The sequence below is a fragment of the Pholcus phalangioides genome, unplaced genomic scaffold (assembly GCF_987345545.1).
Source record: "Pholcus phalangioides strain wild (caught in Gottingen) unplaced genomic scaffold, Ppha-v1.0 ptg000022l_1, whole genome shotgun sequence".
Lineage (NCBI taxonomy): Eukaryota > Metazoa > Arthropoda > Arachnida > Araneae > Pholcidae > Pholcus > Pholcus phalangioides.
In genome coordinates, this window is record NW_028301615.1 from 1,354,993 (window position 1) to 1,382,609 (window position 27,617).

At 39.6% G+C, this 27,617-nt stretch overlaps 2 protein-coding genes across 6 annotated transcripts in view; both read left to right on the plus strand.

Annotated features, from left to right (window-relative positions):
• The first annotated feature begins 1,438 nt into the window (after positions 1-1,438).
• LOC149069308 (sulfotransferase 1C2-like) overlaps positions 1,439-27,617 on the plus strand; it is a 31,057-nt gene continuing 4,878 nt past the window's right edge. The window contains exons 1-2 of one of the 5 annotated variants that reach the window (XM_089249196.1): positions 1,497-1,753; positions 9,654-10,708. In XM_089249196.1, coding sequence (XP_089105322.1) covers positions 9,676-10,551 — 876 coding nt within the window. In that variant the 5' untranslated portion in view covers positions 1,497-1,753; positions 9,654-9,675 and the 3' untranslated portion in view covers positions 10,552-10,708. Of the gene's footprint in view, positions 1,754-8,566; positions 10,709-12,667; positions 13,717-18,653; positions 19,615-27,617 lie in introns of those variants that run through there. The other 4 variants (XM_089249194.1, XM_089249198.1, XM_089249197.1 and 1 more) reach the window with 4 other exon arrangements.
• LOC149069309 (sulfotransferase 1C2A-like) lies at positions 8,586-9,461 on the plus strand. Its single transcript, XM_089250022.1, has one exon. It carries the CDS (start codon positions 8,586-8,588, stop codon positions 9,459-9,461), a length of 876 nt encoding a protein of 291 aa, XP_089106148.1.

A 27,617-nucleotide genomic window follows, 5' to 3' on the forward strand; every position in this document is an offset into this window, starting at 1 on the left:
TTTGGGTTTTTGGATCCCTTCAGAAGTCGGGGACCCGGTGCGCCTGCCGTTAAATCCGCCTCTAACTAGTGAGAATGCTGCCGATTGAGCCGCTGTATTAAAATAGAGCTTTGATGCTGCCTTGAAAGTGTACAGTTCCATGTACACTTTCAAGTGCACTTTCCTCCCCCCTCAAATAAATCGAGAAATGTAGGGTGAGAAGATTTCTATCCGCCATGATCGGTGTCAGAAATCGCGGGAAAAATTTTTGAAGTTCAGACGTTCTGTCGAAAATCACAGCTGACGTTTTGGGCTTCCTTCTGTACAATTTATGAGCCATTGGAAACTTCATAGACCCACCCCCCCCCAATCCGGCAGCAGGGCACCAAGGAACCCCACTGACAGCATATAGTGGTGGTCGGCTGAAGTTTTAAAACTTCAAGGTGCGAATGCTAGCCAAAAGCTTACATTTATAAAAGTCTCTGCACGGAGAGCAATCAATCCAACAACATTAAAAATGTTCACGCACGACACCGCAAGCAAAAAAATAACCTGCAGAGTTGTCTGCTTTCGAATTCGGAAGACAGATGGCAGCACTTGACGAGAAACAAATAACAAGCTTTCTTCAGAAACAAACTTCACAACATGTACACGAATATTCCGACATCTGTACCCATTCACTGAAAATTCCATAGAGGCATATGGATGAGGTGTATGTGCAGTTTAGTAGTGGTAGCAGGGTCTCAAGGCTGGGATCTTTGGTGGGCCCCCTAGGCCAGATTTTTCGCAGGCCCTTCTATAGTGAATTTATAGTGTGGGAAAACAAAAAAAAAAAAATTGAGAATCGTCCCAGGGCCGTCTTAAGAGTATCATGAGTCCCCGGGACAAGGGGTTTTTCGGAGGCCCTACCTGTTAAATCCTGGAAAATTTCAACCGGATCTCATTTTTGTTAGGCCCTCCTCTCATAGGCGCAAATAGACTTGGAAGTTTGGGGGGCACGATGATGATGATGTCAATTCATATATACATTACATCAGTCGACTCCACCTTTGACACCTCTGACTTCTAAAATCATATGAATATACGCACAGTTGAAGATACAGTAATAAAGTGTGTATATAAATGAAATTTACACTTTATTCACCCCCGCGAGGGTGAAACTCCACTTCATTTCAACAGTGAAATGAATCAGCACTTTGATTTCTATGACGTTCATCCCGTGCTTCAAAGGAGTGATGTTGATGATGAATACGACGTCTAACGAGACTGGCTGAATTCATTCCTGCACTAAATTCTATGAGAGTTTGAGGCAAAACCTTTTCGACCTTGAAAAGATGCCAAGAAAATAAACGCCATTATTTTTTTTATGTTACGTGTAAAATATAATACAATGCATTTATCCGTGAAATGCCGTTGATATGACACATGTTAAATAGAGAATAACCCGTAAACAAATGGTCACGTTCACGTTACAACAGAAAATGAATCATGCTCTTTTTTTTATTTTTTTCTGTGTGTATATCAAGTTCCAACACACGAAACCTCTATCTGATGCCGTTTCTTCTTTTCACGAGGATAATTAAAGGTAACACCCATTGAATATACTAAAAACCCAAGAAACGATGTCATGCGAGAGCACTTGATAAGATTACAGGGAGGTTCAAGTCCACTTCCGAGGCCATAAGTCCACGATTTCATTTCATCAATATCAGTGACAGCAAAAAAACGTCAATTCTTTCACCTGGGAGCACCTTTTCTCTTCTTTTTTTCATTGGTAAGTTGCTCTTATTTGTTCTTTCTCTCGTTTATTTGATTGGTTATACAGTTTGTAAAGCGCAAAAAGAAATTTATAAATACACTAGCTATAATACCCGGCGTTGCCCGGGTATTTTTCAATGAGGCTTTTTTGGATCACCTGATATCTCCCTCTTCTCTTTCTTTGAGGGACATGCAAACCGTTTCCAAGTTCACCAATATGGCGACTTCCTACGTGACTCATGAAAGAAACAAATCTAGATTTAAAGAAACGTAAAAATATATATATATATATATTTCAAAAGGTGCTAGGTATTTCGATTCCCCCCTTTGAACTTCAAGTTATCTATTTCTGCCTGTTTCTGCTTCAAAAAATGCTTAATTAAAGCTGTGGAATTTTTTCGATGTACTTTTTAAGGGCCCATAATTAATTTTAAAGCAACCTAAACTATATGAATTTATGCAGTTGAATATTAAAAGACAATACGGAGACATTAATTTTCATGCTTGAGAAGATACAGGGGCGTAGCCAGAAATTTCGTTCGGGGGGGGGACCAAAGTGACAGAAAAATGGATTTGTCCATCTTTTCCCTTTTTTCGGTCATTTTCTCACACTTCGGGGGAGGACCAGACCCCCAAGTCCCCCCCCCACTCGCTACGCCCTTGAGAAGATATAAATAAAAAGTTAAAATCAATGTTATTGCATGGATATCCAACTCAAAACTATATATATATATACAATAGGTCCGGCTAATTACTTCATATTTAATCTCCTGGGCTTCGTATATCTTTAAGCGAACTCAATCGGGAATTCAATTCAATTTTTAAAATTATTGATGTGACAGAAAAAACCCCACCAAATTTCCGCATTTCTACATTAAAATCGGCAATTTTAACACGGATTTCTATGGGGGGGGGGTCATCCTTTGCCTTACCCTCAAAGTGATGCTGATGATGGTGTCTATTCAAAAAGCTCTCATTACTGGGAGGATTGAGTAAAGTGGCAAACCATTATAAAGTCATAAACTATTATACATATACGTACAGCATTGAAGAAATGACAAACCATTGTAAAGGCATATACACGTCTTAAACGCATTGCTAGGGAACCACGGTAACCAAAATAAACGTTCGGAAAGTGATTGTTGAGGCCCAAAAAACCATTGTTGCCGGACAGTTTTTTGCCCATTTGGGGCATTTGCCCTGGGCTGACGAAATTTTAAAGTAGCCTATCGTTCAAGTCGGGTCCCATTTGGTATATATGCAAAATTTGGCGACGATCGATCTAAAATTGTAGATTTGTATAGAGAACATACACACACACACACACACAGAAAATCAATTTTATATATATAGATTAATTAATTAATTAATAACAATAATAGTAATTTTTACTTAAAAGCAATGAAGGAAGGGGAGCTGAAACTTGCTTGTCGACAAGCGCGTACACAGGAGAGAGAAGGTGCATTTTATTTTCAGAAATTATTGTGGTGGTCATGGGCCCCACATCCAGGAGTAGGGGCCCCTAGGCTGGAATTTTCCGCGGGGGCCCCTAGTCAGACTTTTCACGGGCCCTTCTATAGTTCATGTATAGCGTGGAAAAGCAAAAAATTACGAGAATTATCCTGGGCCCCAGAGCTAGAGCCCTGTCGGCCCCGGCCTTGTGGGGGCCTCCCTACAAAATTCATTCGGGGAGGCTCAAATCACCTCAGCTCTTAGGTTCCGGCACCTATGGTAAGACCTCGGTACGATGAATATAACTTTTGACGTCAGCTCGCTTATAACGTCATTTTTTTAAGTTCCCTATCAGCATATGCAAATTGGGATTGCGCGTTATTACCAGGGGCCTCTGTAATAAGAGTAGTTTCGTGACGTGGCAGCTGACGTCATCGCACTGACAGGACCGGTCGATTGCCATTGCCTACCCTGGTATTTCAAGGTCGCGCTTCAGTTAAAAATAAGACGCCTTCATATACGAGCGGAACCATCAGGCATTCTGGTCCTCGCCGAAGGGTTGCTGCACGAAATCGTCGCTTCGGAAATGACCGCCAACAGAGGGGAAAAAAATCGCGTCGGTAAATCTGGCATAGCAACCTAACAGAATTCCCATTCGCGCTAAAAATGCTTGGCAAAAGCGTATGGAAAATTCAATTTGTGGGAGAAACAAGGAATTTCAAGGAACGGATTTACTATGGGAAATAAACCACGTTTCACGAAATTATGATTAATCACGAAATTATTGGTAAACAACAGGTTGAATTCGTAACAGTTCGTGTGATGACGATCAAGTAATTAATCTTAAACACAAAAGTATATAGCAAAAAAAAAATTCTTAACTTTTTTTCAGGTTTTTAGTGAAAATAAAATATTCCTATATATCCCTTACCCCGATCCTTAATTTCAGGGTAAAAGTGGCATACAAAAATATATATAGTCAATTTAGATTACATTAAGAAAATTTCTTCTGGATATTAAATGATTGTGTGAAGTTAAGGATTTGATAAACTACTGCCTCTAGATATTGGAAATTTAGTAAAAAAATTGTTAAATATTTTAGGAGCATTTATTTTATCAGAATTTTCTTCAGTAAGTTACAAATTCTGAATAGCACTCACAGGTTCAATAATGTAAATTGACGAGCTCAATGAGTGAATAAATTTATTTATTAAAAAAATATTCAAACATAATGTACATAACTGATGAAAGCAAGATTTTACAAATATCATTCACAATTTCACATATTTTTCTACACCATGTAATCAATTATTACGCTGCTTTAGAGTACCAGTAAACTTTGGGAATTACAAAAAAAATATGCTTAAATAACAGAAATATAGTTTTTCTTGAAACTGCGTGACCCAACAGCAATTAATCTGGAAAAATATATATATATATATATTCAAAAGCAATACTTTAAGAGAGCCAAGATAAAAACTCTACTGAAAATTGAAAATTACAATTATGGCAAAAAAATAGTCTACGCGTACATGGTAAATACCCATATTTCGTTATCTTTGACCCTAGTAATAGGTCAATACAGGAGCGCAACAAAATACTTTGTCCCTCGGGCAAGCCAGAATTTTGGTACCCCCTTGCATGTAGAAACAGTTAAAGGGTGAATTCTGCACCCCTTCTGGTCCAGCGCCTGGGGCACCAGACCCACATGCCCCCCCCCCCAGTTGCAGCCATGGGCCAATAATAAGCTAATCTTAAAATCCTAATAAATGTATAAAAACATCACCACATTAGGATAGATAATCACCAATAAAATACACACATTGATTCCTTTTAATAAATATATTTGTCTGTAGCTAGTATCCTCCGAACCAAGCTTTCTCTCCTCATCTAAAAAGTAAACAAATAAGCAATGACGATTTTCTGGCTTTCAGTATTTTCTGGCTTTATAATGACAATTGAGAAAATAAGGTTATTTGAGAATATCACATACATAATCATCACTCAGAACTTTTGGAAGGCCTATATTCTTCTTCCGTTGAGGAGTAAGAAGTTTCGGTGGATTAGGAACCTGGAACAAGGTCGGCACAGCAGTTTGCTTTCACTTCTTGCAGCCATCTTGCCTTTTCAACTCATACTGGTTTTCTTCAAAATGTACCTAATTTAAAAAGGGACAATAACGAAAAATTACCACACAGCCTTTTTTTATACCTTAATTCAAAGTAATGTCAGGTAAGTGCATATTGCATCACACATAAGAATGATAAAACAGCATAACATACATATTTTTAAGTGATTAATATGGTACAAATATTAACGTCCAAAACAGTCAAAATTCCTTTTAAGGGATACACATCTGTTTTTCAAAGATGAAAAATTCTGCCCCAATTTCTCAGAATAGGAATTAAAATCTTCATTAACCATCATAATTAATCTCTAAATACTGGACACTCATGGAATTCTTAATACCTATCCTTCCTGGTCCCCGTTTCCTGGTATGAAATCGTCTCTCCTGGAGTTCACGATCCACTTCTCGCGTCGTTCTTTTTCCACCGGAAATCTAAACATTCTATAAAACCTTTTTTGTCGGAATTGGAACACTTTGGAGCTGAACAACAAGGCATTTCTGAAGTTATTTCACGAAAAAAATCGATAAAAACAACTACAAACACAATAAATTTAACTAATATATAGGAGCGTTGAAGGGACCCTACAATGCGATGATAGTAAGCAGTGCTACAAAAAGGACCAGAATGCCGCATGCGCCAGCCTGTGTATTAAGGAGTTCTAGTTAAAAAGTATTGGAGCAGTGACGTCACGCACTTGATCCGAGACCACGCCTACTGAGCCAAGGTGGCAAGAGCAACCTTAAAGGGATGAGAGACAACCCTTACTATACAGCCGTGTGGTTATTATGTATTTAACATCGCTCATGAAGTCATTTTCATTGTTTCTCTGGGGGTGACTTGAAAATTGGCGATTGATAGTATAGTAGAACCTCCCATAATGGGCAAACCTCATTAGTGGACACCTACCACTAACACTTACAGCGACAATGCCGAGTTATCTCGCTTCCTTAAAACCCTCTTATTTTGGTAGCTAAATTATTCAGCTACTGCATTGTAGTTTTTTTTACAGTAAAGCATGTTTTCCATTCCCCCCCCCCCCCCAACCTGCAAATCAACTGCCAGCGGGTATAGTCAGGTTATACAGTCGAATCAAGTTTTAACGAATACCGTTATAGCGAAAATCTCGTTTTAACAGACACTTTTCTAATCCCCCAAATACCTTCACATAGGAATAATGCTAGGTAACCTGGAATTCCTTTATAACGAAATTTCGTTTTAACGAAGTGATTCCTCCGGTCTCTTGGCATTCGTTATAACGGGATTCGACTGTAGTTCAAAATTTGATAACAGAAGGAGAGAGACACACACACACACGGTTTAAGTAGCTCGTGGGACGGCGCTTCAATGTATTTCGCTATATATTGACCCTTTAATTGGCAAGCATTGAAATATCCAGTGGAGAAAAATTTTGAGGGGGTTATCTTCTGTAAATGGAGGTGCCATGAATGCTTTTTATGCATGACAAAAAACTTTTATATAAAAAAATATGGGATGTTGCACTTCAGGGAACACACCGTATTTATATGATTTACATTGATATGAACAGCATAAAAATGTCATTTATTGTTTCCCAACTTAGTTTTCTATCTCTGTTGAACAATGCAGAGCAATATACGAGAACACTCCAAAATGCAAGGATCAAAAATTGTTCTTGCTTGGCTCGTCAAGAAATAAGACACAAGCGCACTTTTAAGCCATTCTGCTAGTAATTATGGAAACTTCATGAACAGTTTTCAAGTGAAAATCAAATGTTTAGGAATTGCATGGAAGCATCAATGCCGAAACCCGCTCAAAATATACAATGATTTCACTAAAAAATATATAAGAAACTCATGTTGCTTTCGAAGGAATATTGCCAAATATAATGTTAGCGGACATTCTCCGTCTGCGGACAAAAAATTTCTGTCTCACGGATGTCCTTTATAGAGAGGTCCCACTGTACAGTATTTACAAAAGAATAGATGAAAAATTTTACTTTATGTAAGGGCCCTTTCGCACGGAGCGGATGCGGGTCCGGAAGAAGTTTTAACAATTGGAATATACTGCGCCTTTCAGACGAGCCGAAAAATCTCCGCACCTAGGAAATGTTCATGCGGGTCCGGACGTCGTCCGCATGTGTCAAAACCTAAAGTAAGGAATGTATTACTAATACCTAAGGAATGTATTTGTTGAATATATTTGTTGTCGAAAAAAATAAACTATAGAAATCAAAATATTTTTATCAATAAGCAGATATGTACAGCATCTTTCATATTCTTCATGAACCGATTGTTATGTGTAGCTTAGGAACTCTTATTTCAGCAATGTGGTACTTCTTTACAATTAAGTTCTAGTACTGTACATATATACAAGGTGTCTATAATTAAAATTCTTAGGCTCTGAGTTGTGAACACTATTCGTGTGCGACTATTCATCACAAAGCTATGAAACTTATGAAATTTTTTAATGAAGAGACCGGAAAGAAATTGAGAGCAAAAAATGCAAGAAAATTTCCTATCAGATGGCGTTCCTCCACCCGAAATTCCGTAGCTTTTCCTTATTAGATAATGATTCAATCTTGGGATGCGGTGTTTGCTGCAATTATTTGGTCCTTAGACCAAAGCTAGGGCAACACTCATGTCCAGATTGGCAGAATAGTCATTCGCAAATATTTGCTTCCAATATTTGATATTTGCCCTCCCCCCTCTGCTGCAATGAAGCACCAGCAACATAGCCTGGCTATACACTGGCCCCAGTGTCGTCTAAATGCATAGGTCCCCACCCGTACACGACCCGGGGACCTGATGAGAGCTGGTTCAAATTTTGAGAGTAAGCATTTTAATTGGTAGGCAGTCATTTCCATCAAGGTAGGAGGTCCTCAGAAAGATCACTTTGCCTGAGTGCTCATGATGATCTTAAGACGATCCTGACTGTCCCAGCCTGGCTCAATATTCCTCGGCGAAAATTTGCTTCCAGAACACTCATCTCCAAAGATACTTCCATAGGATACTGGAGTGGAAGCTTGAGAGTCCTGGTCGTTCTCTAGGGCCTCTATAAAGGTGACAAAATTTATGGTAACTGCTATGCAAAGTCATTTAAGCCCACGCGCGAAGAGCCCTCCAGGGTCCGGATAAGAGCATGCCTCAGGATAGCCTGGTTAATGGAAACGATTTCCGGCTACATATTTATACTAAAGAAATATCTGATGTTCGATGTCAATTCAAAGTGACGCCGGCCTAGTGAACACGTTTCTCTTCATCTATTTTTAGATACATCCTAGTTTGGTTCATGGCAGAGGAAGAGAAAAACTCGTCCCGAACACTGAAGTTAAAGAAATATAGAGGTTATCTCTTCCCCGATGGCCCGCTGGCCAAAGACGAAAACTTGAAACAGGCCTGTCAGTACATGCCATTCGACGATGATATCATTCTGTGCACCTATCCAAAGACAGGAACAACGTGGATGACCTATATAATATGGATGATCTTGCATGGAGCCGAATCTTTCCCAGGGATGCGAGAACTCTCTAAAACACTCGCGCCGTACCTGGAGCAATACGGGACGAGTAAGATAGAGGAACTGAAACCACCTCGGTTTTACAGAACTCACTTGCCAAGAGGTCTCGTGAAAATAAACTTGAAAGCGAAATATATATACACATACCGGCGTCCGGAGGATACTCTCGTATCTTACTACTACTTTGGTAAAATGACCGAAACCCCAGAGAATGATTTCGATGATTTTTTCGAGAGCTTTCTCGAAGGAACTGTTCCTTGCGGGAACTACCTCGATCACTTGTACAAGTACTACGTGCATAAAGACGATCCAAACTTCTTGTTCGTGTCTTACGAAAACCTGATAAATGACACAAAAAACCAGTTCCTTCGCGTCGCGAACTTTCTGGGGCACGATTACTATAGAGACTTGCTCGGAAACGACGTATTCTTGGAGAAAGTACTCGACTCGACCAGTTTTGGAAATATGAAAAGAAACTTGTCCATACCGATATCGCTATCGGGTGGAAAAGACACTGCCGAAATGTTCCGTAAGGGGGTTGTTGGAGAAGGGAAAGACAAACTCACAAGTGAGCAGATGAGCCGTCTTCGTGCATTAATCATCCATAAGTTGGACGGCACCGAGTTGATTGATAAATGGTTAACTTGACGATTTCTATGCCATAGGAAATTTCACGTATAATGTGGAATGACCTTAAATCTTGCAACAAAACGTTTATTTTGTCGCTATATTCGTGCATGTGAGTGGCTGAATCGTCTTCAATTTTCAGTTTCTTTATTTTGATTTCTGATAATCTCAACGGTCACGATAAGCTTGAATAACCAAGAAACCGTATTTCAGAATTCCAGTGTCTGCAGCTTAGATGTCTGATCAAACCCAAGTCGGAGACGATGGAAGCACCAAGATATACAAAGGTTACCGACTACCAGGCCCGAAGTTTTTCAAGGAGGAGGATATGGAGGCGTCCATCAACTACACACCTCTCGACGGAGACGTAGTCTTGTGCGCTTTCCCGAAAACCGGAAACACTTGGATAACCTATATTATCTGGCTGATCCTCCATACAGACGATTCTTTTCCGGATATAAACGAAACCATTCATACTCACGTGCCATTCATGGAAAGGGTGGGTATCGAACCCGTGAAAGCTCTCAAACCACCAAGATTCTACAAGAACCATTTCGCTTACGGCTTGATGTCTATCAACGAGAAAGCCAAGTACGTGTACACGTACAGAAGACCCGAAGACACACTCGTGTCCTTCTACCACTTCTTGAGAAATTCCGGAAGAGCCGAGGAGAACTTCGACAGGTTCTTCGAGCTTTTCGTCGACGGATTGTTACCCTACGGAGACTACTTCGATCACGTGATGGAGGCCTACGAGCACAAAGACGACGGTCATCTGCTAATGGTCTCGTACGAGGACCTCAAATCCAATCCTCGTGACGGGATATTGAGGCTCGCGAAATTCCTCGGCGAAGACCATTACAATTTCCTGAAATCCAACGACTCCTACTTGGAGAAGATCGTGGAGCGGACCAGCTTCGATTACATGAAGGACAACTTGAAGGTATCGATTACATCACCTGATACAAAGCTGCCCATGCTGTTCTTCCGGAAGGGTGTCGTGGGAGACGGAAGGGATACACTCACGGAAGAACAGCTGCAGAAGCTGGAAGATCTCATTCGTAAGAAGATGGTAGGGTCCACGATACTGGATGAGTGGCTGCTGCGATGACGTTTCCAAATATCAAATGAATATTGTGTTACAAAAACCGTATTGAATGTATAAATTTCCTCAAGAGAAAGCAGTGCCCAGTATCATACATTGCTATGAAATGATTCATTGATTAATGAGAAATTAAAAATTTTACACCATAACAAATACGTGATGAGTTTATTTATTTAGTTGTTGGAAGTCGTGAAAAGTATTACGTATACGTGAAATGTATCTGTCCTACAATCAAATGACGGTTTTTAAAATGGGATAGATAAAAATAAAAATAGCACGATAGAACAGAGATAGATATTAAAGTCATTCTTGCGGAATATATTCGATTGGTAAGGGACAATTCTAGGTTATGGTGTCGCAAGGAATTTTTCTCTAAGAGGGTTGCTAATAAATGGAATAGCTTGCCCCCGGGGAATGGTAAATTCTAACGCAATTAACACGTTTAAAAAGAAATACGATAAACATATATATTGCTTATAAATTTTTTATTGCATTTTTAATTGGGTTGCTGTATCTTTGTAATATATGACATCCATACTTGCTATGGGCATCTTTTTCTCAGCCACCTCGTTGGGCATTTTGCCTGTTGTGGCATTGTATTTGTATAAAAGTGCAAAGTCAGGAATTTCAGCTACGTCATTCATACGAAGTACAGGTGACTGGATACCAAGCGAGCGTATTTGGAGAGAAAAGTTACATTTCTCTGTGGGGGGACTGTGTGGCGTGCTCTGCCATTAAGCTACAGAGGACAGACATTTTCTTTCCTAAGAACACTGTTATCTTTTTGGCTTAACGGGACTGCGTAATAGACAGCCTCCTAACTCAGCAACAGGTCGTAACGAAATTCTGTAATGTTCGGTCAGAACATATCTTCAAAAAATGACTTATCTTTGAATGAATTATCTAAAAGTAAATCTTGCTAATTATAACAAATTAGAAGTGAGATAAATGCACAAATACGTGCCATACGGCTAAACAACGTGCTGATATATGATATTTTCATTTGTATTTGTGTGTATGCTTTATTTTTGATTTTTAAATGACAATGAAAATGCTTATATCTCAAAAATGTAATTTTGGAGTTATCATGTTCTGACCAAACACCACAGAATTAGTCTCCAGATTGCGATATTGAACGAAACGATGAACCTCTCTGCTTAAACTGTACGAAGTACAGATGACTGGATACCAAGAGAAGATAATTGGAAAGAAAAGTGAGACATTTCTCTGTGGGAAGTCGAACCACAAACCTCGCACTATACTTTGAACTTCGTATAATTAACGAAGAGGTTCATCGTTTCGTTTTCGATGTCGTTATTTAGCTAATTTCGTAACGAACTGTTGCTAAGTTAGGAGGCTGTCTATTGCGCAGTCTCGTTCAGCCTTTAAAAAGTCTCGCCACAGAGAGCAGCAGGCCTGCAACGATTAATTATTCAATCATTACACTTCACTCATAGTTAGAGAAACTGGTGGCAGATGGCAGCATTACACACAACAAGCGTTACACAGAAACAAACTTCACGTCAGGTTTCACTACACGTACACGCACATTCCCGCATGTACCAATTCGTTAGAGGTTCCACAGAGGAATATGGACAAGGTACATGTGTGGTTTAGTAGTAGTAGTAGTAGTCCCGTTCCGCCTAAAGGAACACAGTGCTCATAATAAGAAAATGTCTGTTCTCTGTAACTTAATGGCAGAGCACGCACCCGGATGGTGTGAGGTCAGTGGTTCGATTCCCCACAGAGGAAATTGTCTTTGATTGGTAACCAGTCATCTGTACTTCGTATAATTAGCGGAGAAATTTCGTTCTGCGTCATTCATGTTGCAAAAGGTTGTTAAAAAATAACTTTTTATACCTACACCGTGTCCAAACACCCTATTAGAAAGTTGTTGCCCTGTCTCTCCATTTTTGCAAAAAACAGTCGGGATTGCCGAAATTACTCGAAAATACGGGAATGTCAAAGCAAATATGGGTGCATGTTCACTGGAGTCATAAATATACCTGTCAGTATATGTATAGGTTTGGCTGAAAAGTCTTCAATTCTTAGTTTCTTTTACTACATTCTAATGATCTCAAACGTCATGATAAGCCTGAATAATGAAGAAATCGTGTTTCAGAATTCCAGTGTCGGCACCCGAGATGTCTGATCAAACCCAAGTCGGAGACGATGGAAGCACCAAGATACAAAGGTTACCGACTACCAGGCCCGAAGTTTTTCAAGGAGGAAGATATGGAGGCGTCCATCAACTACAGACCTCTGGACGGAGACATCGTCTTGTGTGCCTTGCCGAAGACCGGAAACACTTGGATTACTTATAATATCTGGCTAATCCTCCATAAAGATGATTCTTATCCGGATATAAACGAGACCATTCATACTCACGTGCCATTCATGGAAAGGGTGGGTATCGAACCTGTAAAAGCTCTCAAACCACCAAGATTCTATAAGAATCATTTCGCTTACGGCTTGATGTCTATCAACGAGAAAGCCAAGTACGTGTACACGTACAGGAGACCTGAAGACACACTTGTGTCCTTATACCACTTCCTGAGAAATTCCGGAAGAGCCGAGGAGAACTTCGACAGGTTCTTCGAGCTTTTCGTCGACGGATTGTTACCCTACGGTGACTACTTCGATCACGTGATGGAAGCCTACGCTCACAAAGACGACGGTCATCTGCTGATGGTCTCGTACGAGGACCTCAAATCCAATCCTCGTGACGGGATATTGAGGCTCGCGAAATTCCTCGGCGAAGACCATTACGATTTCCTGAAATCCAACGACTCCTACTTGGAGAAGATCGTGGAGCGGACCAGCTTCGATTACATGAAGGACAACTTGAAGACATCGATTACATCACCTGGTGCAGAGCTGCCCATGCTGTTCTTCCGGAAGGGTGTCGTGGGAGACGGAAGGGATACACTCACGGAAGAACAGCTGCAGAAGCTGGAAGATCTCATTCGTAAGAAGATGGTAGGGTCCACGATACTGGATGAGTGGCTGCTGCGATGACGTTTCCAAATATCAAATGAATATTGTGTTACAAAAACCGCATTGAATGTATAAATTTCGTCAGAGAAAGCAGCACTCAGAATCATACATTGTTATTAAATCCATGAATTTCTTCATTAATTAATGAGAAATTAAAAATTTTACTGCAAATATGCACGGTAATGGGTTCATTCATTCAGCCGGAGTCAAGCACCTTCAAGAAACTTCTAAAAAAGCACCATTTATACATTTTGCGTATGCAGTCCGCGCCGCTGAATGTGACCACATCAGGAATCGGAGTTTCTGATAACAATTAACGATTGATAACTATACGCGAAAAAAAGTGCCATCCGTAAATACGATGGTCATATATTCCGTTTGGTTGAACCGGACATGTGGTTAACGGGTGTTGGTAAAGCAGGACAACCGTTTTCCTTTCCGACATAATTGGTTGCAAAATGGAAATTTTTCTTTCTATTCTGAAAAACGGGACCTCTTTTTTATTTTCCTTCAAGCTAATTCTGTAATTTTGTTGATCAGCCATTGTGAGGTGTTAGAATGAAACGATATAATGTATATCACACAAATTACAATACTTTTTTTTAATGTACACAATACGTTTCATGGATCCCTTGAGAAAGTCTCTCGTTAAAAGAAATTTGAATGAGGTCAACTGAAAGAAATAATCAAGAACTGAAGTAAAGTGCTTTTTTTCCGTGTCCGGAAAATTCACCGCCAGCAATTCACCGACAACAATTCACCGCCGGAAAATTCACCGACCAACAATTCACCGCTAGGAAAATTCACCGACCAACAATTCAACAATTCACCGCCATGCAATTCACCGCTAGGAAAATTCACCGACCAACAATTCGCCGCCATGCAATTCACCGCTAGGTAAATTCACCGCTAGGAAAATTCACCGACCGACAATTCACCGCCATGCAATTCACCACTAGGAAAATTCACCGCTAGGAAAATTCACCGACTAGCAATTCACCGACAACAGTTCAATGCGAGGGAGTGAGCGATTGAGTGACCGAGTGAGTCAGTGATTGAGTGACCGAGTGAGTCAGTGACCCAGTGAGTGACTGAGTGACCGAGTGAGTCAGTGATTGAGTGACCGAGTGAGTGAGTGACCCAGTGAGTGACCGAGTGAGTAAGTGATTGATCCAGTCAGTGATTGAGTGAGTAAGTGATTGATCGAGTCAGTGATTGAGCGGGTGAGTGAGTGACCGAGTGAGTAAGTGATTGATCGAGTCAGTGATTGAGCGAGCGAGTAAATTGGTTAGTGAGAGAGGGAGTGAGTGAATTGGTTAGTTAGTTAGTTTTTAACCTAGTAGTGTCACAAATGATTAAAAAATCCGATTGTTCCGAAAACGTATTTATGATGAAGTGTTGATTTGAAGACACTTGGATCGGGCGTCCTCTTCGTCGTGGTGGTCGTCGTCAGCCGCGCTTTGGCATCGACATTTGGAACTGCTTTCAAGGAACGCGTAACGATTTACCAACAATTCTATAGAAGGATGGCATCGAGCGTTCCAACAGCAATTATCTGCTCACCACCCAGATATATGGAAGTTCATCGGTGCCATAAAAAGAGAACAGAGTTTGAATGAAGTTCGGATGGTGCAAATTGTAAGTGGACAAAACCATCACATTGATTAGGAGAAAGAAATACCGGGACTCTGCGCAGAGATTAAAGAATTTACCCTTGACCGAATTCCGAAATTTTATGGGGTCCCAGACTGGATATACCTTGGGCTTCCACTATCGCTAGGACCCCTGGAAATGAAACCTTTTAATTTCCCCATGAAGGTATATGTGCAATAACCCGGGTACCCCGACCCTGTATGTTGGGAGCACTGGTGATATATGTATATTTTACGTATACATACCTCTCGGCATGACCCCCACGAGGGCAGGGCTGACAGGGGTCGGAACGTTTCTTATCGCTTTTTGATATTTTCACACTATAAATTAAGTACAGAGGGGCCCGTGAAAAAGCTGGTTTGGGGGCCGCCATCCATTTCAGCTTAGGGGACCTGCTGTAGGATGTGGGAAACTCGGGGTATATGCACATTACTTGGTCCCGATGTGTCAAATGGGTCCCGATATATGCAAGAGTTAAATGAAAACTTGACCCCAAAATCGTAACCGACTTCCGTAACACAAAAACGTAACAGATTTCCATCACTCAAAAAACGTCACCGACTCCCGTAATAAAAAAATCGTCACTAATTTCCGTTGCATAGGAAGTATATATATACGCATATAGTAAATATAGAGTACATATACTAGATACGCACTAAGGCGGGTTCCTGAAAGTTCATCACGTGAAATCGCGGGTAACAGCTAGTTCAGCATAAAAAAATCCATTGGTTACTGATGATCAGCGATGTTTTTTATAATATCAAAGTGATAACAGGAGATGATTTTAAACATTTTTAGGGGGTTGATTTATCGCGTATCCACTTACTTTATTATCTTTTAATTCTGTTATTATCCCTTTTAACATTCCATTAGAAGTTTCTGAGTAAAACCGAGTTAATGGAATTTTGTTGAATATACTATCTTGTATTGGGCAACAGCAAATTGTAATTTATACAAATACAAGGCCACAACAGGCAAAACGCCCAGCGAGGTGGCTGAGAAAAAGATGCCCACAATAAATATGGATGTCATATATTTCAAAAATACAGCAACCCGAATCCGTATCATCTGAATTTCTTCTCATAAAGTCATTATTTAAACTTTCCGCCATATCTTTAGGACATGGCACTTACTCACTCAATAGATCACTCACTCACTAGATCGCTCACTCACTTAGCAGCTCGCTCACTCACTCACGGACTGACTTACTCGCTCATTGAATCAGTAACCCACTCGCTCACTGAATCACTTACTCACTCGGTCAATCAGTCCCTCACTGGGTCACTCACTCACTCAGTAACCCAATCGCTCATTCCCTCGCTAACTGACTCGCATCGAACTGTCGTCGGTGAATTGCATGGCGGTGAATTGTTGGTCGGTGAATTTTCCTAGCGGTGAACTGCATGGCGGTGAATTGTTGGTCGGTGAATTTTCCTAGTGGTGAATTGCATGGCGGTGAATTGTTGGTCGGTGAATTTTCCTAGCGGTGAATTGCATGGCGGTGAATTGTTGGTCGGTAAATTTTCCTCGCGGTGAATTGCATGGCGGTGAATTGTTGGTCGGTGAATTTTCCTAGCGGTGAATTGCATGGCGGTGAATTGTTGTCGGTGAATTTTCCGGCGGTGAATTGTTGTCGGTGAATTTTCCGTAAACCCTTTTTTTCGTCATACAGTAGGTTTCCCTTCACTACGACTCCCTTGTTAGCTGTCGTTAAGGCAGGTCATGATTTTTTTTCCCTAAAAAATAAAGAGTTTTTATCATGATAATTGATACTATTGATAATACTGGATCTTTCGTCGGGAAGTTTATAGATACGTGCAAGCTTTCGTACGATCACTGCCCGAGGTTGTTAACACTGGAAATAGAGTGGCAGTGATCAGTGCCGTCTTAAGACATGGGCCCGGGGCCCTCAAGAGAAAAGGGGGCCTCTCAAAAATGGGATCTGGTTGAGATTTTCGAAAATTTGCCCGGTAGGGCCTCAGAAAAATCATTTGACCCGGGGGCCCACGATGCTCTTAAGACGGCCCTGGTAGTGATGGAGAAAATAGGACTCTGGCGTCTGGAGGCAAGTGAGTAATTTCTGGGTGCCGAGGCCGAGGTCTAGGGAGAGCCGCTGGTTGACAAATATTGCAACGAAGCTGTTTCTGTCGGGGCCCGACGTCTCTTTTTGCGGTATATTCATCAATGCTGATAACTGGAAATGGGTGAGCAATTGTTACAGAGCGCCATCTCGTATTTTTTGGGGGTTTAAATAATATTGTGTATATTGATATCGGACTTTGAATTTTTGGGGGAGTAGATAATCATTGATTTCTGATAATTAGGGGAATTTTTCCGATTCCATTTTTGTGAAGGACAATTTTGTAAGTAATAACTTAAATTGGAAATGGAAAGAGATTTCCACTGTGCTCTTTGCCATACGCCATCAATCAATATCAAAGCAGCATGGGTTGCGTTAATCACAGTAACTCGATATGCTAACCCAACAGCTGATAGCTTTGAGGGAAAATGTTTTTGATAAGTTTCAAACATTAGTTGTGTAGAAATCAATAGACAATATGATGATAATTTACCTGCTGGTAGTACTGTTTGTAGGGATGCTGTTAGACTTAGAAAACTTATAGACTTATATCACAGATGTAATAGTGCTAAGAGTAGTAAGGTAATAATCAAAAGACAGGTAGAACTTGTTGAGAAGGTTGTGGCATTCTTTCAAAATGAATGTAGTCATTTGCCTCAGGGAAAAATTAATAGAAGAAAATCTAAGACAAATGTAAGGAATGCTGCAGGTTCTGAAATACATTTTTCTAGCTCACAATCAGCTTCAGAAAATGAGGTTTTGTCTAAGGGAATTTTCAGTCTAAACGGATTCACATACACTACCACACAAAAAAATACTCCAGAGAGTAAAAATGTGGATATAACAGAGGGGAAAATTAAGTAGAGGAGATCAGAAAATGTGGACAAGGTAATAGCAAAAATAATGGTCAACAAAGGGTTGAATAGTGATAAAGAAGGAGTAATAAATGATGATCCCTCTATCATTGATGTTGTGCCCCTGGATATTGATTCCTCAATTGTTGGAATGGTTCCCTTGGATACTGGAAAAGTGACAAGTAAATTTCCCTTTCATCGAATTGTTTGTCGAATTGTTTCTCGGAATTTCCCTTTTGATGAATTGTGGTGCAGGCAGATTTTTCGATTCTGACAATCAGAATGACTATTGAATTGAGCTAAGTGACCATTTATTTTAGGGCCAATCTGTCGGCATACTACGGATATTATATATGAATAATATTGAAAACGAGTCCGTGGCCTTCATTTCATTGGCATCGGAAGAGGGGGGGGATATACTTCACTTAAGAACCTCTGAACTGAAATAATCGTTTTTTCGCGCAGAAATGTTTATAATAGCTTTTCCCACAAAATATATTTTCTTGTTTCCTTCTTTCTTCAAGATCGAAATGGCTTCTAGAGCGGAGGGAGGCGATGGGCGCGCCAAAAAGTGCGGTCAACTGCCCAGACCCATACCCGAGTCCTTCAAGGAGGAGAACTACCTGGCAGCGATGGACTACACGGCTCGAAACGGTGACGTGGTCTTGTGTGGTTATCCGAAAACTGGGAATACGTGGATATCCTATATTATCTGGATGATCCTGAACAACGATGAGAAATATCCGAGCTTCGATGAGGTGACCAAGACCCATGTACCATTCATTGAATTCATCGGGATCGAACCAGTGGAAGCCCTTCAACCACCGAGATTCTACAAGACTCACCTGCGTTTCGACGAGATCAAGGTCAACAGCCGTGCGAAGTACGTCTACACTTACCGCAGACCGGAGGATACGGTCGTTTCCTTCTACTATTTCCATACGGCTTTTATTAAGGCGGGGGACCCCATCCCGGACAAGGACGAGTTCTTCCGTAAATTCCTGGACGGGAAATGCCCCTACGGTGATTATTTCGATCATTTGTTGCAGATGTACGCCCACAGGCACGACGGTAACGTACTGATGGTGTCGTACGAGAACCTGAAACGGAACACGCGCGACGAAATCATGAGAATCGCCGAGTTCCTCGGAGAAGAGTATCACGGCAATCTGAGATCGAACGAGGGGTTCGTCGACACGATAATCCATCGAACAAGTTTCGACCAAATGAAGAAGAACCTGTTTCTCACGGTACCGGACACCGAAAATGATTGTGGGGAAGAGAAAAGGACCGTTGACTTCTTCAGGAAAGGAGCCATCGGTGACGGCAAGGACAGCCTCAGAGAGGAGCAATTGCAAGAAATTGGGCGAGTTGCTATCGAGAAAATGGGACATACAGAAATATATCGGGAATGGATCGCTTAAAAACACTCCGAGAAAGAACATGTTATAACTTCTGTTGTCAATAAAGGACTACAAATTTTAAGGGTTCGACTCTTTTATTTATCATCGCGAATCACGTACTGATTTTAATTCCTTAATCAGGTTGATAAATGGGGCATTTGTTGAAATAACAGGGCGTAATTTACGGAGGAGTGATCGGGGACAATGCCAGTGGTCCTGAAGCTTAAAAAGAAATAGGACAGGGAACAGTGATTGGATTGGCTATAGCGATAACCCTGTCGTAGAACGTCGCGAAAAGATGGATAAATCATCCCTAGGAAGTCAAGGAACCCTAGCACAACCTAACATACTACACTATTTTGCATACCAACTAGAATTCTTTAAGTGGGGAGCTTATTTTCAAAAGGGAACATTCCACGATTACTTTCTTTCATACTGAACACAACTCAGGTCTATCACCATCTATGGGCGATTTACTACCTAGTGAGTTGTGACGGAAGTGTAACTGTGTGTGTATCTAACAGTCTGAGTGAGTATGTAGTGTTGTGTTTGATTTTTCAAGTGCCGCCATCTATATTTCAGAAGTGAAGTGAGTGATGTGCTATATTGAATTACATTTGTAGTGTTTGTAGGTCTGTTGCTCTCTGAAATAGCGCAGCATTTTTAACATATTATATCATACGGGAATACTATACGAACATTTCAATACAGTCGACGCTCGTCATAATGATCCCACGTTATAGAGACCATTCCATTGCAACGACCGACAAGATCAGTCCCAAATTTTTTCATGTACCTTTCGGATATATAACCCTCCCAATATAACGTCCGTTTTCGATGGGACGAGGTCGACTGTATTACGTTTTTTGATCAACATTCGAGTGAGTTATCTACATTTGAATTTTGGAAATGTTCGGTTTTTGAAAGAAAATTAGCGGAAAAATATGTTACCTTTTGATTAAAATTGGAGCTGATTAATTCTGAAAAATTGAAAATTTCTGCGCCACCTGTTGATTCCCAGAAGGTTTCACCTAGCCAAGGAAGGCACCTTTACTACTCTGTCATGAGTAACATAAGAATCATGATCATTCTAAAGTGGAACAATCCACAACGGACACTCCCGTCAGCGACGTCTCCACTAACGGACACTTTTTTGAAATTACATCGGCGGGACTCGATGTAGTATTTTACTACCCATTGACAGACACTCCTCGTTTGCGGACAAAAAATTTTCGATCTCATTGGTGTTTGTTATCGAGCTTATACCGTAAAATGCGACTTTCAAAGCGCTTCTGACAAATGTGACGTTTTGAAAGAAAAAATCCCTTAACGCCAGACGACAACCGCTCTGTTATGTTCGCTTTTGAATCAAAAATACCGAAGTAATGAGAATAAGGTGCATGGGTTACACCTTTTGGCAGGAACGACTAACTTTACATTGTGATTTGGATCAAAAATATCCCCGTTTGAATAAAACCCTGTTGCACAATCCGACATCCAGACCAACCTTGAGTCTCCATAGGGGATATAACCTGGTTTGCCACAAGCGCATCCATCCTTGACCCATGGGTCAAGGTGGAAAAACACTATCAGAAAATGAACCGGGCAAGCCGTGCAAACCAAGCCCACCGCATCAGCGCAGCACCTCCTAGAGATAGAAGGCCTCCGCACGGGTTGCCATAAACGTCATTCAGACTACAGAGAGATCAGTTTGCCACATTTTGAAACACAGCATCTTATTTCGTTTCTTCTCATTTTGACTTAGAATCTTCCTCATTGACGCACAAATACCGCATAGTGATTGGATGTGGGGCATATAAATCGCCAATTCTGAGCCCGACCAATTCATTTTCTCACAACGATGATACTGGCACGCGGAAATGAAGCATACGGGATTTCGTCGCGGCCAGTCGCATAAAAAATTCACTTCGTCAGTATAATAACGGAATATTGAGTCTACTGAGTTCGACGTTTCAACAATCATCTACGGTGTTCTGGGTGTGATCTGTCTTCGACAGCGATCAACCATTGGTGCTGTGATATCCGCAATGCGGAATAACGGCGTTTCACAACGGTTACCAGTGTCTACGCTCACTAATTGTTGCACCTGTGTTTCCCCCCCCCCCCAGTGTTACGTCTGGCCTAATTTTTTCCCCCATTGTGCTATTTTGTTGGATTAAATTTCCTCTTCACAAGGTAAGTGGTATCTCGTACATGCCCTTATGCGAGTTCCAACCTTGAGGTAGTTTGGAAATTACCATTATGGGCTACGGAAGCTAATGAGTCTAAAGGCCCCTTTACTCGTACAATCTTCCCCGCACGCCCGGAGCGGGACGTTCTTGCGCGAAGGATTGGAGGGCGGTTAGGAACGCGGCGTTCAAGAGCGCGTTGTTAAAAAGAGACACATTCTTGCGCGCGCTCTTCCCTGCACGAAAGAAGGCCCCGTTCAGAATTGTGTGTGTAAAGGGAAGCGTGTGGCGAAATTCATACGCTTTTGCATGGCGCGTGGACTTTCGGGGAAGCACAAAACTCCACGTTCCTGGCCAAAGTTTTTTGCCCTGTTGGCAGATCGAAATCGGCTGACGTTTGCGCGGAAAAAATATAGATTTCAAAAGCTTATTATATATACTGTATATATATATATATATATTACTACGTGGATTATTCGTTTTTAAAAATAATTTTAATAATTATTAATTGAAATTACTGTTACAAATTTATGGTAATTTTTTATGCAATTTATAAGAAATTGAGAAATAACATTTCTGTGATCGTTAATTTCAAATTTTTATTGTTTCGATTCGACTTTCATTTGTTCGTTCGACTTTAATTGCTATAATTAGCTGTTAACTACATTTTCTGAATTTAATTGTTTATATACATAATATTATAATGTCACCGAAACAAGAAAAAAATCAGATTTATTTTCTTCCATCAATTATTGATACTGTGTGTAGCCGATGTTTTTTTTAATACTACCAGCCAGAAAAATAGATAAAAATTGTTAAATTGAAACCTCGCTACAACGATTCTCGATATAACGGTAAATCCTTCTACAACGATATAGTTTCAAATCTTTTTTGGAAATGTCTATATTCTAATGTTAAACCGCTGCCTCCCTATATAACGATAATCCCTCTACAACAATATTTTTTTCTTGGTCCGCTGAGTATCGTTATATCGAGGTTTCACTGCACTTTTTTCAAATTATGGTGTTATTTTGTAGGGCTATATTTCAGATATTTGAGAAATTCTTGATGAATTTCTGTCGGTTGTATTCATATCCTCAAAAAATCATTTCAGTTTAATGTTGTCGAGCATAAGCAGTTCATAACAATACAAAAAATAACAAATAAATTGAAGCATAATTTTTTTTCAAATTTTTAACAACTCATACACACGTATTCTTATCCGTGTAAAACATTCCGTTGTGTGTCATGCTATGACAGCAATGAAATTAAAATTGCGAATAGCAATACGTTTTTAGTTGGATATCATTCGTGATATTGGATGGTTTTTGGTTTTAAATGAAATCGGCGAGACAATCTTATAACATGAAACATCCCTTTTACTTGGTATTTTAAACATCACTTGACCTTGGACATCTTTTGTGATCTTATCATGGAAAAGTACAGCACATTGTCCACTGAACACCTGCTATGAATGCAGAGTTGGCTGGATCTAATGAATAGGGTGCTTCTTTTTAAACAGTATCATTGTTAACCTTTGGACATTCAGATAATGGAAGTTTTTTCCACAGCCCTAAATCCCTTTTAATTTTTTTTTCTAGTGTGTTGCAGTCAAATTTATACTATCAAATTTAAATCAGATGTTCTTAACCTTTTTAGCAGCGACTTAAAAACACCAACTTTGTGTTCCCCAGATATATTTCCAATTTTAAATATATGCGTATTGAATAAATTTCTAATTAAAATGGTTTTTTTTTCGAAATTTCTGTAGCCACTGGTAGGCGTCTTAACTGGTGAGTGAACAAGAATGGAACCAGTGCCAAATCAAAAAAGAATCTCCAAGTTATTGAAGGCTTTCATCTATTCTGAAATTATATTTTTTCAATTCTGGATTTTTATTAATTTTGGAATAATTTCTTTCATCAATTCTCGCATTATTTTGCATTAATTATGAGTACATACTTCTGTCGTTAATTTCAGAAAAAGTCAAATTTTGAAACTGATCTTTGTTAAATTACTTTTTTCTATTAAAAAAACAATTTTCTTATTTTCTTTAAAAAGAAAAAAGAACTTATAGGTTAAGAACCCCTAGTTAAACTACAGTATTTTAAATTTTTCCCACACCCTGAGAATAAATGAAAGCTTGCGAAGTTATCAAAATAATAATAGTAATTTAACATATCTATAAATCTGATATAATAAATAAAGAAACCAAATCAAAGTTCGAAAATTATTACAATAACCTAATAAATGTAATTACGGCACATTAAAACAATTCGTTGGAAAAAGGAAGAAAAATCGTTAAATAGACTCTGAAAAAAAAATTGCAATAAATATTGTCGCTGAAAAAATTATTTACACTGTATACATCTCTTTTTTTAGAACGATAATGAAGGAAGACGACGCAGGAGACGAGGGATTCGCCCCGTTTTTGCCCGTAGGGTGGGTTTGCGTTACGATTTTGAGTTCGCGATTGAACGCTGGAATGACCAGTTCTTGCGCGCACTCCTAACCGCACACTTTTTTCGCCTTTACACGCACACTCTTGATGGCGGTTCTGAAGTTGTTTACAGCTATCGCGCGCAAAAGCGTACGTGGGCCTTAAGGCAATTAGAAATAAGTTTGAAGAATTGCTGTTGGATTTTGTCAAAAAAAAACAACAAAAGAACAAGAGAGTGATGAACTTGAAAGAATTTGATATCATTGTTTTAGCGGACTATGTTTTGTGGGAAACTTCTAATAATGAAGATATGGTACAAAAGTTTGAACATTTTGTTTTGAATTCTATCACATAGTTTGATGCGTTTTAGGATAAATCTGAGGAAATTAGCAATAACATGGGGAATCCTTTGATGGGATCCCATCGGGATTCGACAATTCTATTGACGACAATGTAAAAATTAGTCAACAACATTCAGATTCTTGTGTTGATAAAGACAGTTCTTCTGCATTAGCAAATAGTTGTTTTTTAAGTGCTAACCCAATGCTTTTAAATTTTTTGGTTAAATACTTCATCTGAAGTTCTGTACTATGCACAGGGGACTCTCCTAATTCCTGGAGAGACGTATTTAGTGTCTGCACAACAGCTGAAGGTGGAGGGACACATGAGTTTGTTTCATCATCCAAAAGTTTTCTGCAATCATTTTTTCCTTGCATATTTTTCAATGAACCAATCTGCTTCCTACAATTATCACAAATTTTTGATATCTTTGGCATATCAGGAAACACCACATATCCATTAAGGCACATTTCTTAGTCTCCTTATGTTTTTCACAGAATGATTGTTTTTTTTAAAGGATTGCAACATTGTAGTGTCTGATATCTTTCTTTCTTCATTGTATAATATCACACAGATCTCAATTGAAATATAGAAAAAAGTTTCTGAGGAGAACACTAAGAAAATTAACTGAAATAATATTTTTTTTTTCACTAATACCAACACCTCACAAAATATTAACATTTAAAAAAGAAACTTATTACCATCACATTAATCACCAACAACATTCACATCCAACTGCCAATGAATCAGTATGAAGACTGATTTGTTGGACTTGATCAGTTGGACTGGTTTAAAGTGGTTTAAACCATAAAATACTCACCCATCATAGTCACTAGTTGTATTTTAAACACATTAAAAATAAATTTATTAAAAAAGTGAAAATTTGTTTATGGGTGGGTTATGTATTAGTCATTCATTAAGTCAGTAAGTTATGTACGTCATTCCCGCATGTACCGATTCGTTGGGGGCTCGTGGGGGGGGGGGGGGGGAGGTGCATGTGTGGTGTAGCAGTAGTAGGTAGGGCCTCCAAAAAAATGGCTCGGGGATCCATGATGTTCTTAAGTCAGCCACCTCGTTGGGTAATTTGGCTGTTGTGGCGTGGTATTTGTATTTGTATTTGATAGTAATAATTCCAACACTAGCTCTTCTAATAGTAACAATAATTCCTCGTCCACGTCTTCATCGAGTGGTAGTGGTACTGAGGAGTCAACTGACTGCTGCAGTACTTCTAGCGAAGCAGAAAAAAGTGGAATTGGGCCTGTGTTACATCGAATCTCCCCTGAAAACAGTCCCATTAATAATTCTGATTATGAGCTCCCAACTAATCAGGGTGCCAGCACCTCCAGGTCACCTGACAGGGCTGAACTTACAACGCATAATATTATCAATACTAAAAATTCAAACAATGGACTTGACACTAATTTCACTCATGAATCTACCTCATCCAATAATGAGGTTACTGATGTTAATTTGGATGGCATTGGTTTTATCCCTGTGTCACGGAAAAAAAAGAAAGTAGACAAAACTGCAACTGCTAATAATTCTGATAATAGGAACGCTCATAATAACAATATTGCTGCTACTGTGGGTAACACTAGACTTTTGGGTCACAAGGGTATCCCTCCCATTATTTTATCAGACTGGGGTAAACAATGGCTTATTGATTTTGCCTCAATAAAGAAACAGTGCGAGGTGCCCCGCCCCCCAGTTTAAAACTACTGCAAACACTTTAGTATTTCAAGTATACACCGAGAAAGACCACAGATTGGTCACCAAAATATTTGATGAGGAACACTATAATTACTTTACATACCAAACGCCTGGAGAGCGTACTTTAAAATTCGTAATTAGAGGATTGCCTGCTAATGTAAATACTAATGAAATTAAATCCAATCTTGAAGCAAAGGGTTTTAACCCTTTAAAGGTTACCAACATGAGGAATTTTCGCACGGGAAGAGCTCTCCCTCTGTTCTTGCTGGAAATTCCCGTCTCAGAAAAGCTTTTTGCAAATATCACTGAAATAGCGGATATCAACATCCAGATAGAGAGATACAGAGGTGTCCAGGGGCCCCTGCAATGTCGCTCCTGTCAGGAGTATGGGCACAGTGCCTTCAGATGTCGACAGACTCCTATATGTGCTTTTTGTGGCTCCTCCCACGAGACAAAGTTGTGTCGAGATAAGGGTAATCCGGAGAAAATTAAGTGTTGTCATTGCGGCGGTAAACACGCATCTACTTTTTCTGGTTGTCCGGTAAGACCTGTGTCCAACTCTAATAGAGGTAGAATTTTTATTCCGCGTGTTCCTCCTGATTTAAGGAGATCAACAGTTGAAAAAAGTAATACATTTAATAGTAACCCTGAAATTGAAAATTTTGATGAGAACGATGCTTTGAATAATGGAACGCTCACCATTAGCCCCTCTACTCAAAAAAAAGAGGTGGAATATTCCTGAAAACTTTGAACAAATCGAAAATCACAAACAAATTCAAATCAACATTAACAAACAAATTGAATTACACAACGCAATAAAAGCAGGCATCCATCCACTTGCTAAGGAAAAATCCTCGATTCAATCGGTTTCAGAAGATACAGTAAATTAATGCTTACTGATATACATGCAAAAATCTCATTTAGAAAGGTTTTGCATTAACTTTTGCTGCATACTAATAGACTCAACATTACATCAGCCACAAATATATCTATTTCTGAATCAATAAATTAAAACAATCTTGAACAACCTGGCACATCTACTTCAAACTTGGTGTCAAAAAACTGTGATATGGACTGTAACTCACAGAAAATAATTACAACTCGATCTTATAGCTGTATTGCTCAACCAATTCTTGTGAATATGCCTAACTTAAACACATTTGACTCGCAGTAAGAATTAATTCGGAACTCTCCAGAATTCTTACAATTTAGTGAAATTTTTACTGATCTTTTGAGTGCTGCAGGGTTTTCAACTAATAAAATTAATTTGACCATCAAAGCTTTGATTAGCATACTCAAACTCCCCAACAATTAGTAATCTTCAGAATTCACTACTACGGCCATTAACAGTAATGGCGTGGAATGCGAATGGAGTTAAAAATAAGATCCACGAATTAAAAGAAGAAC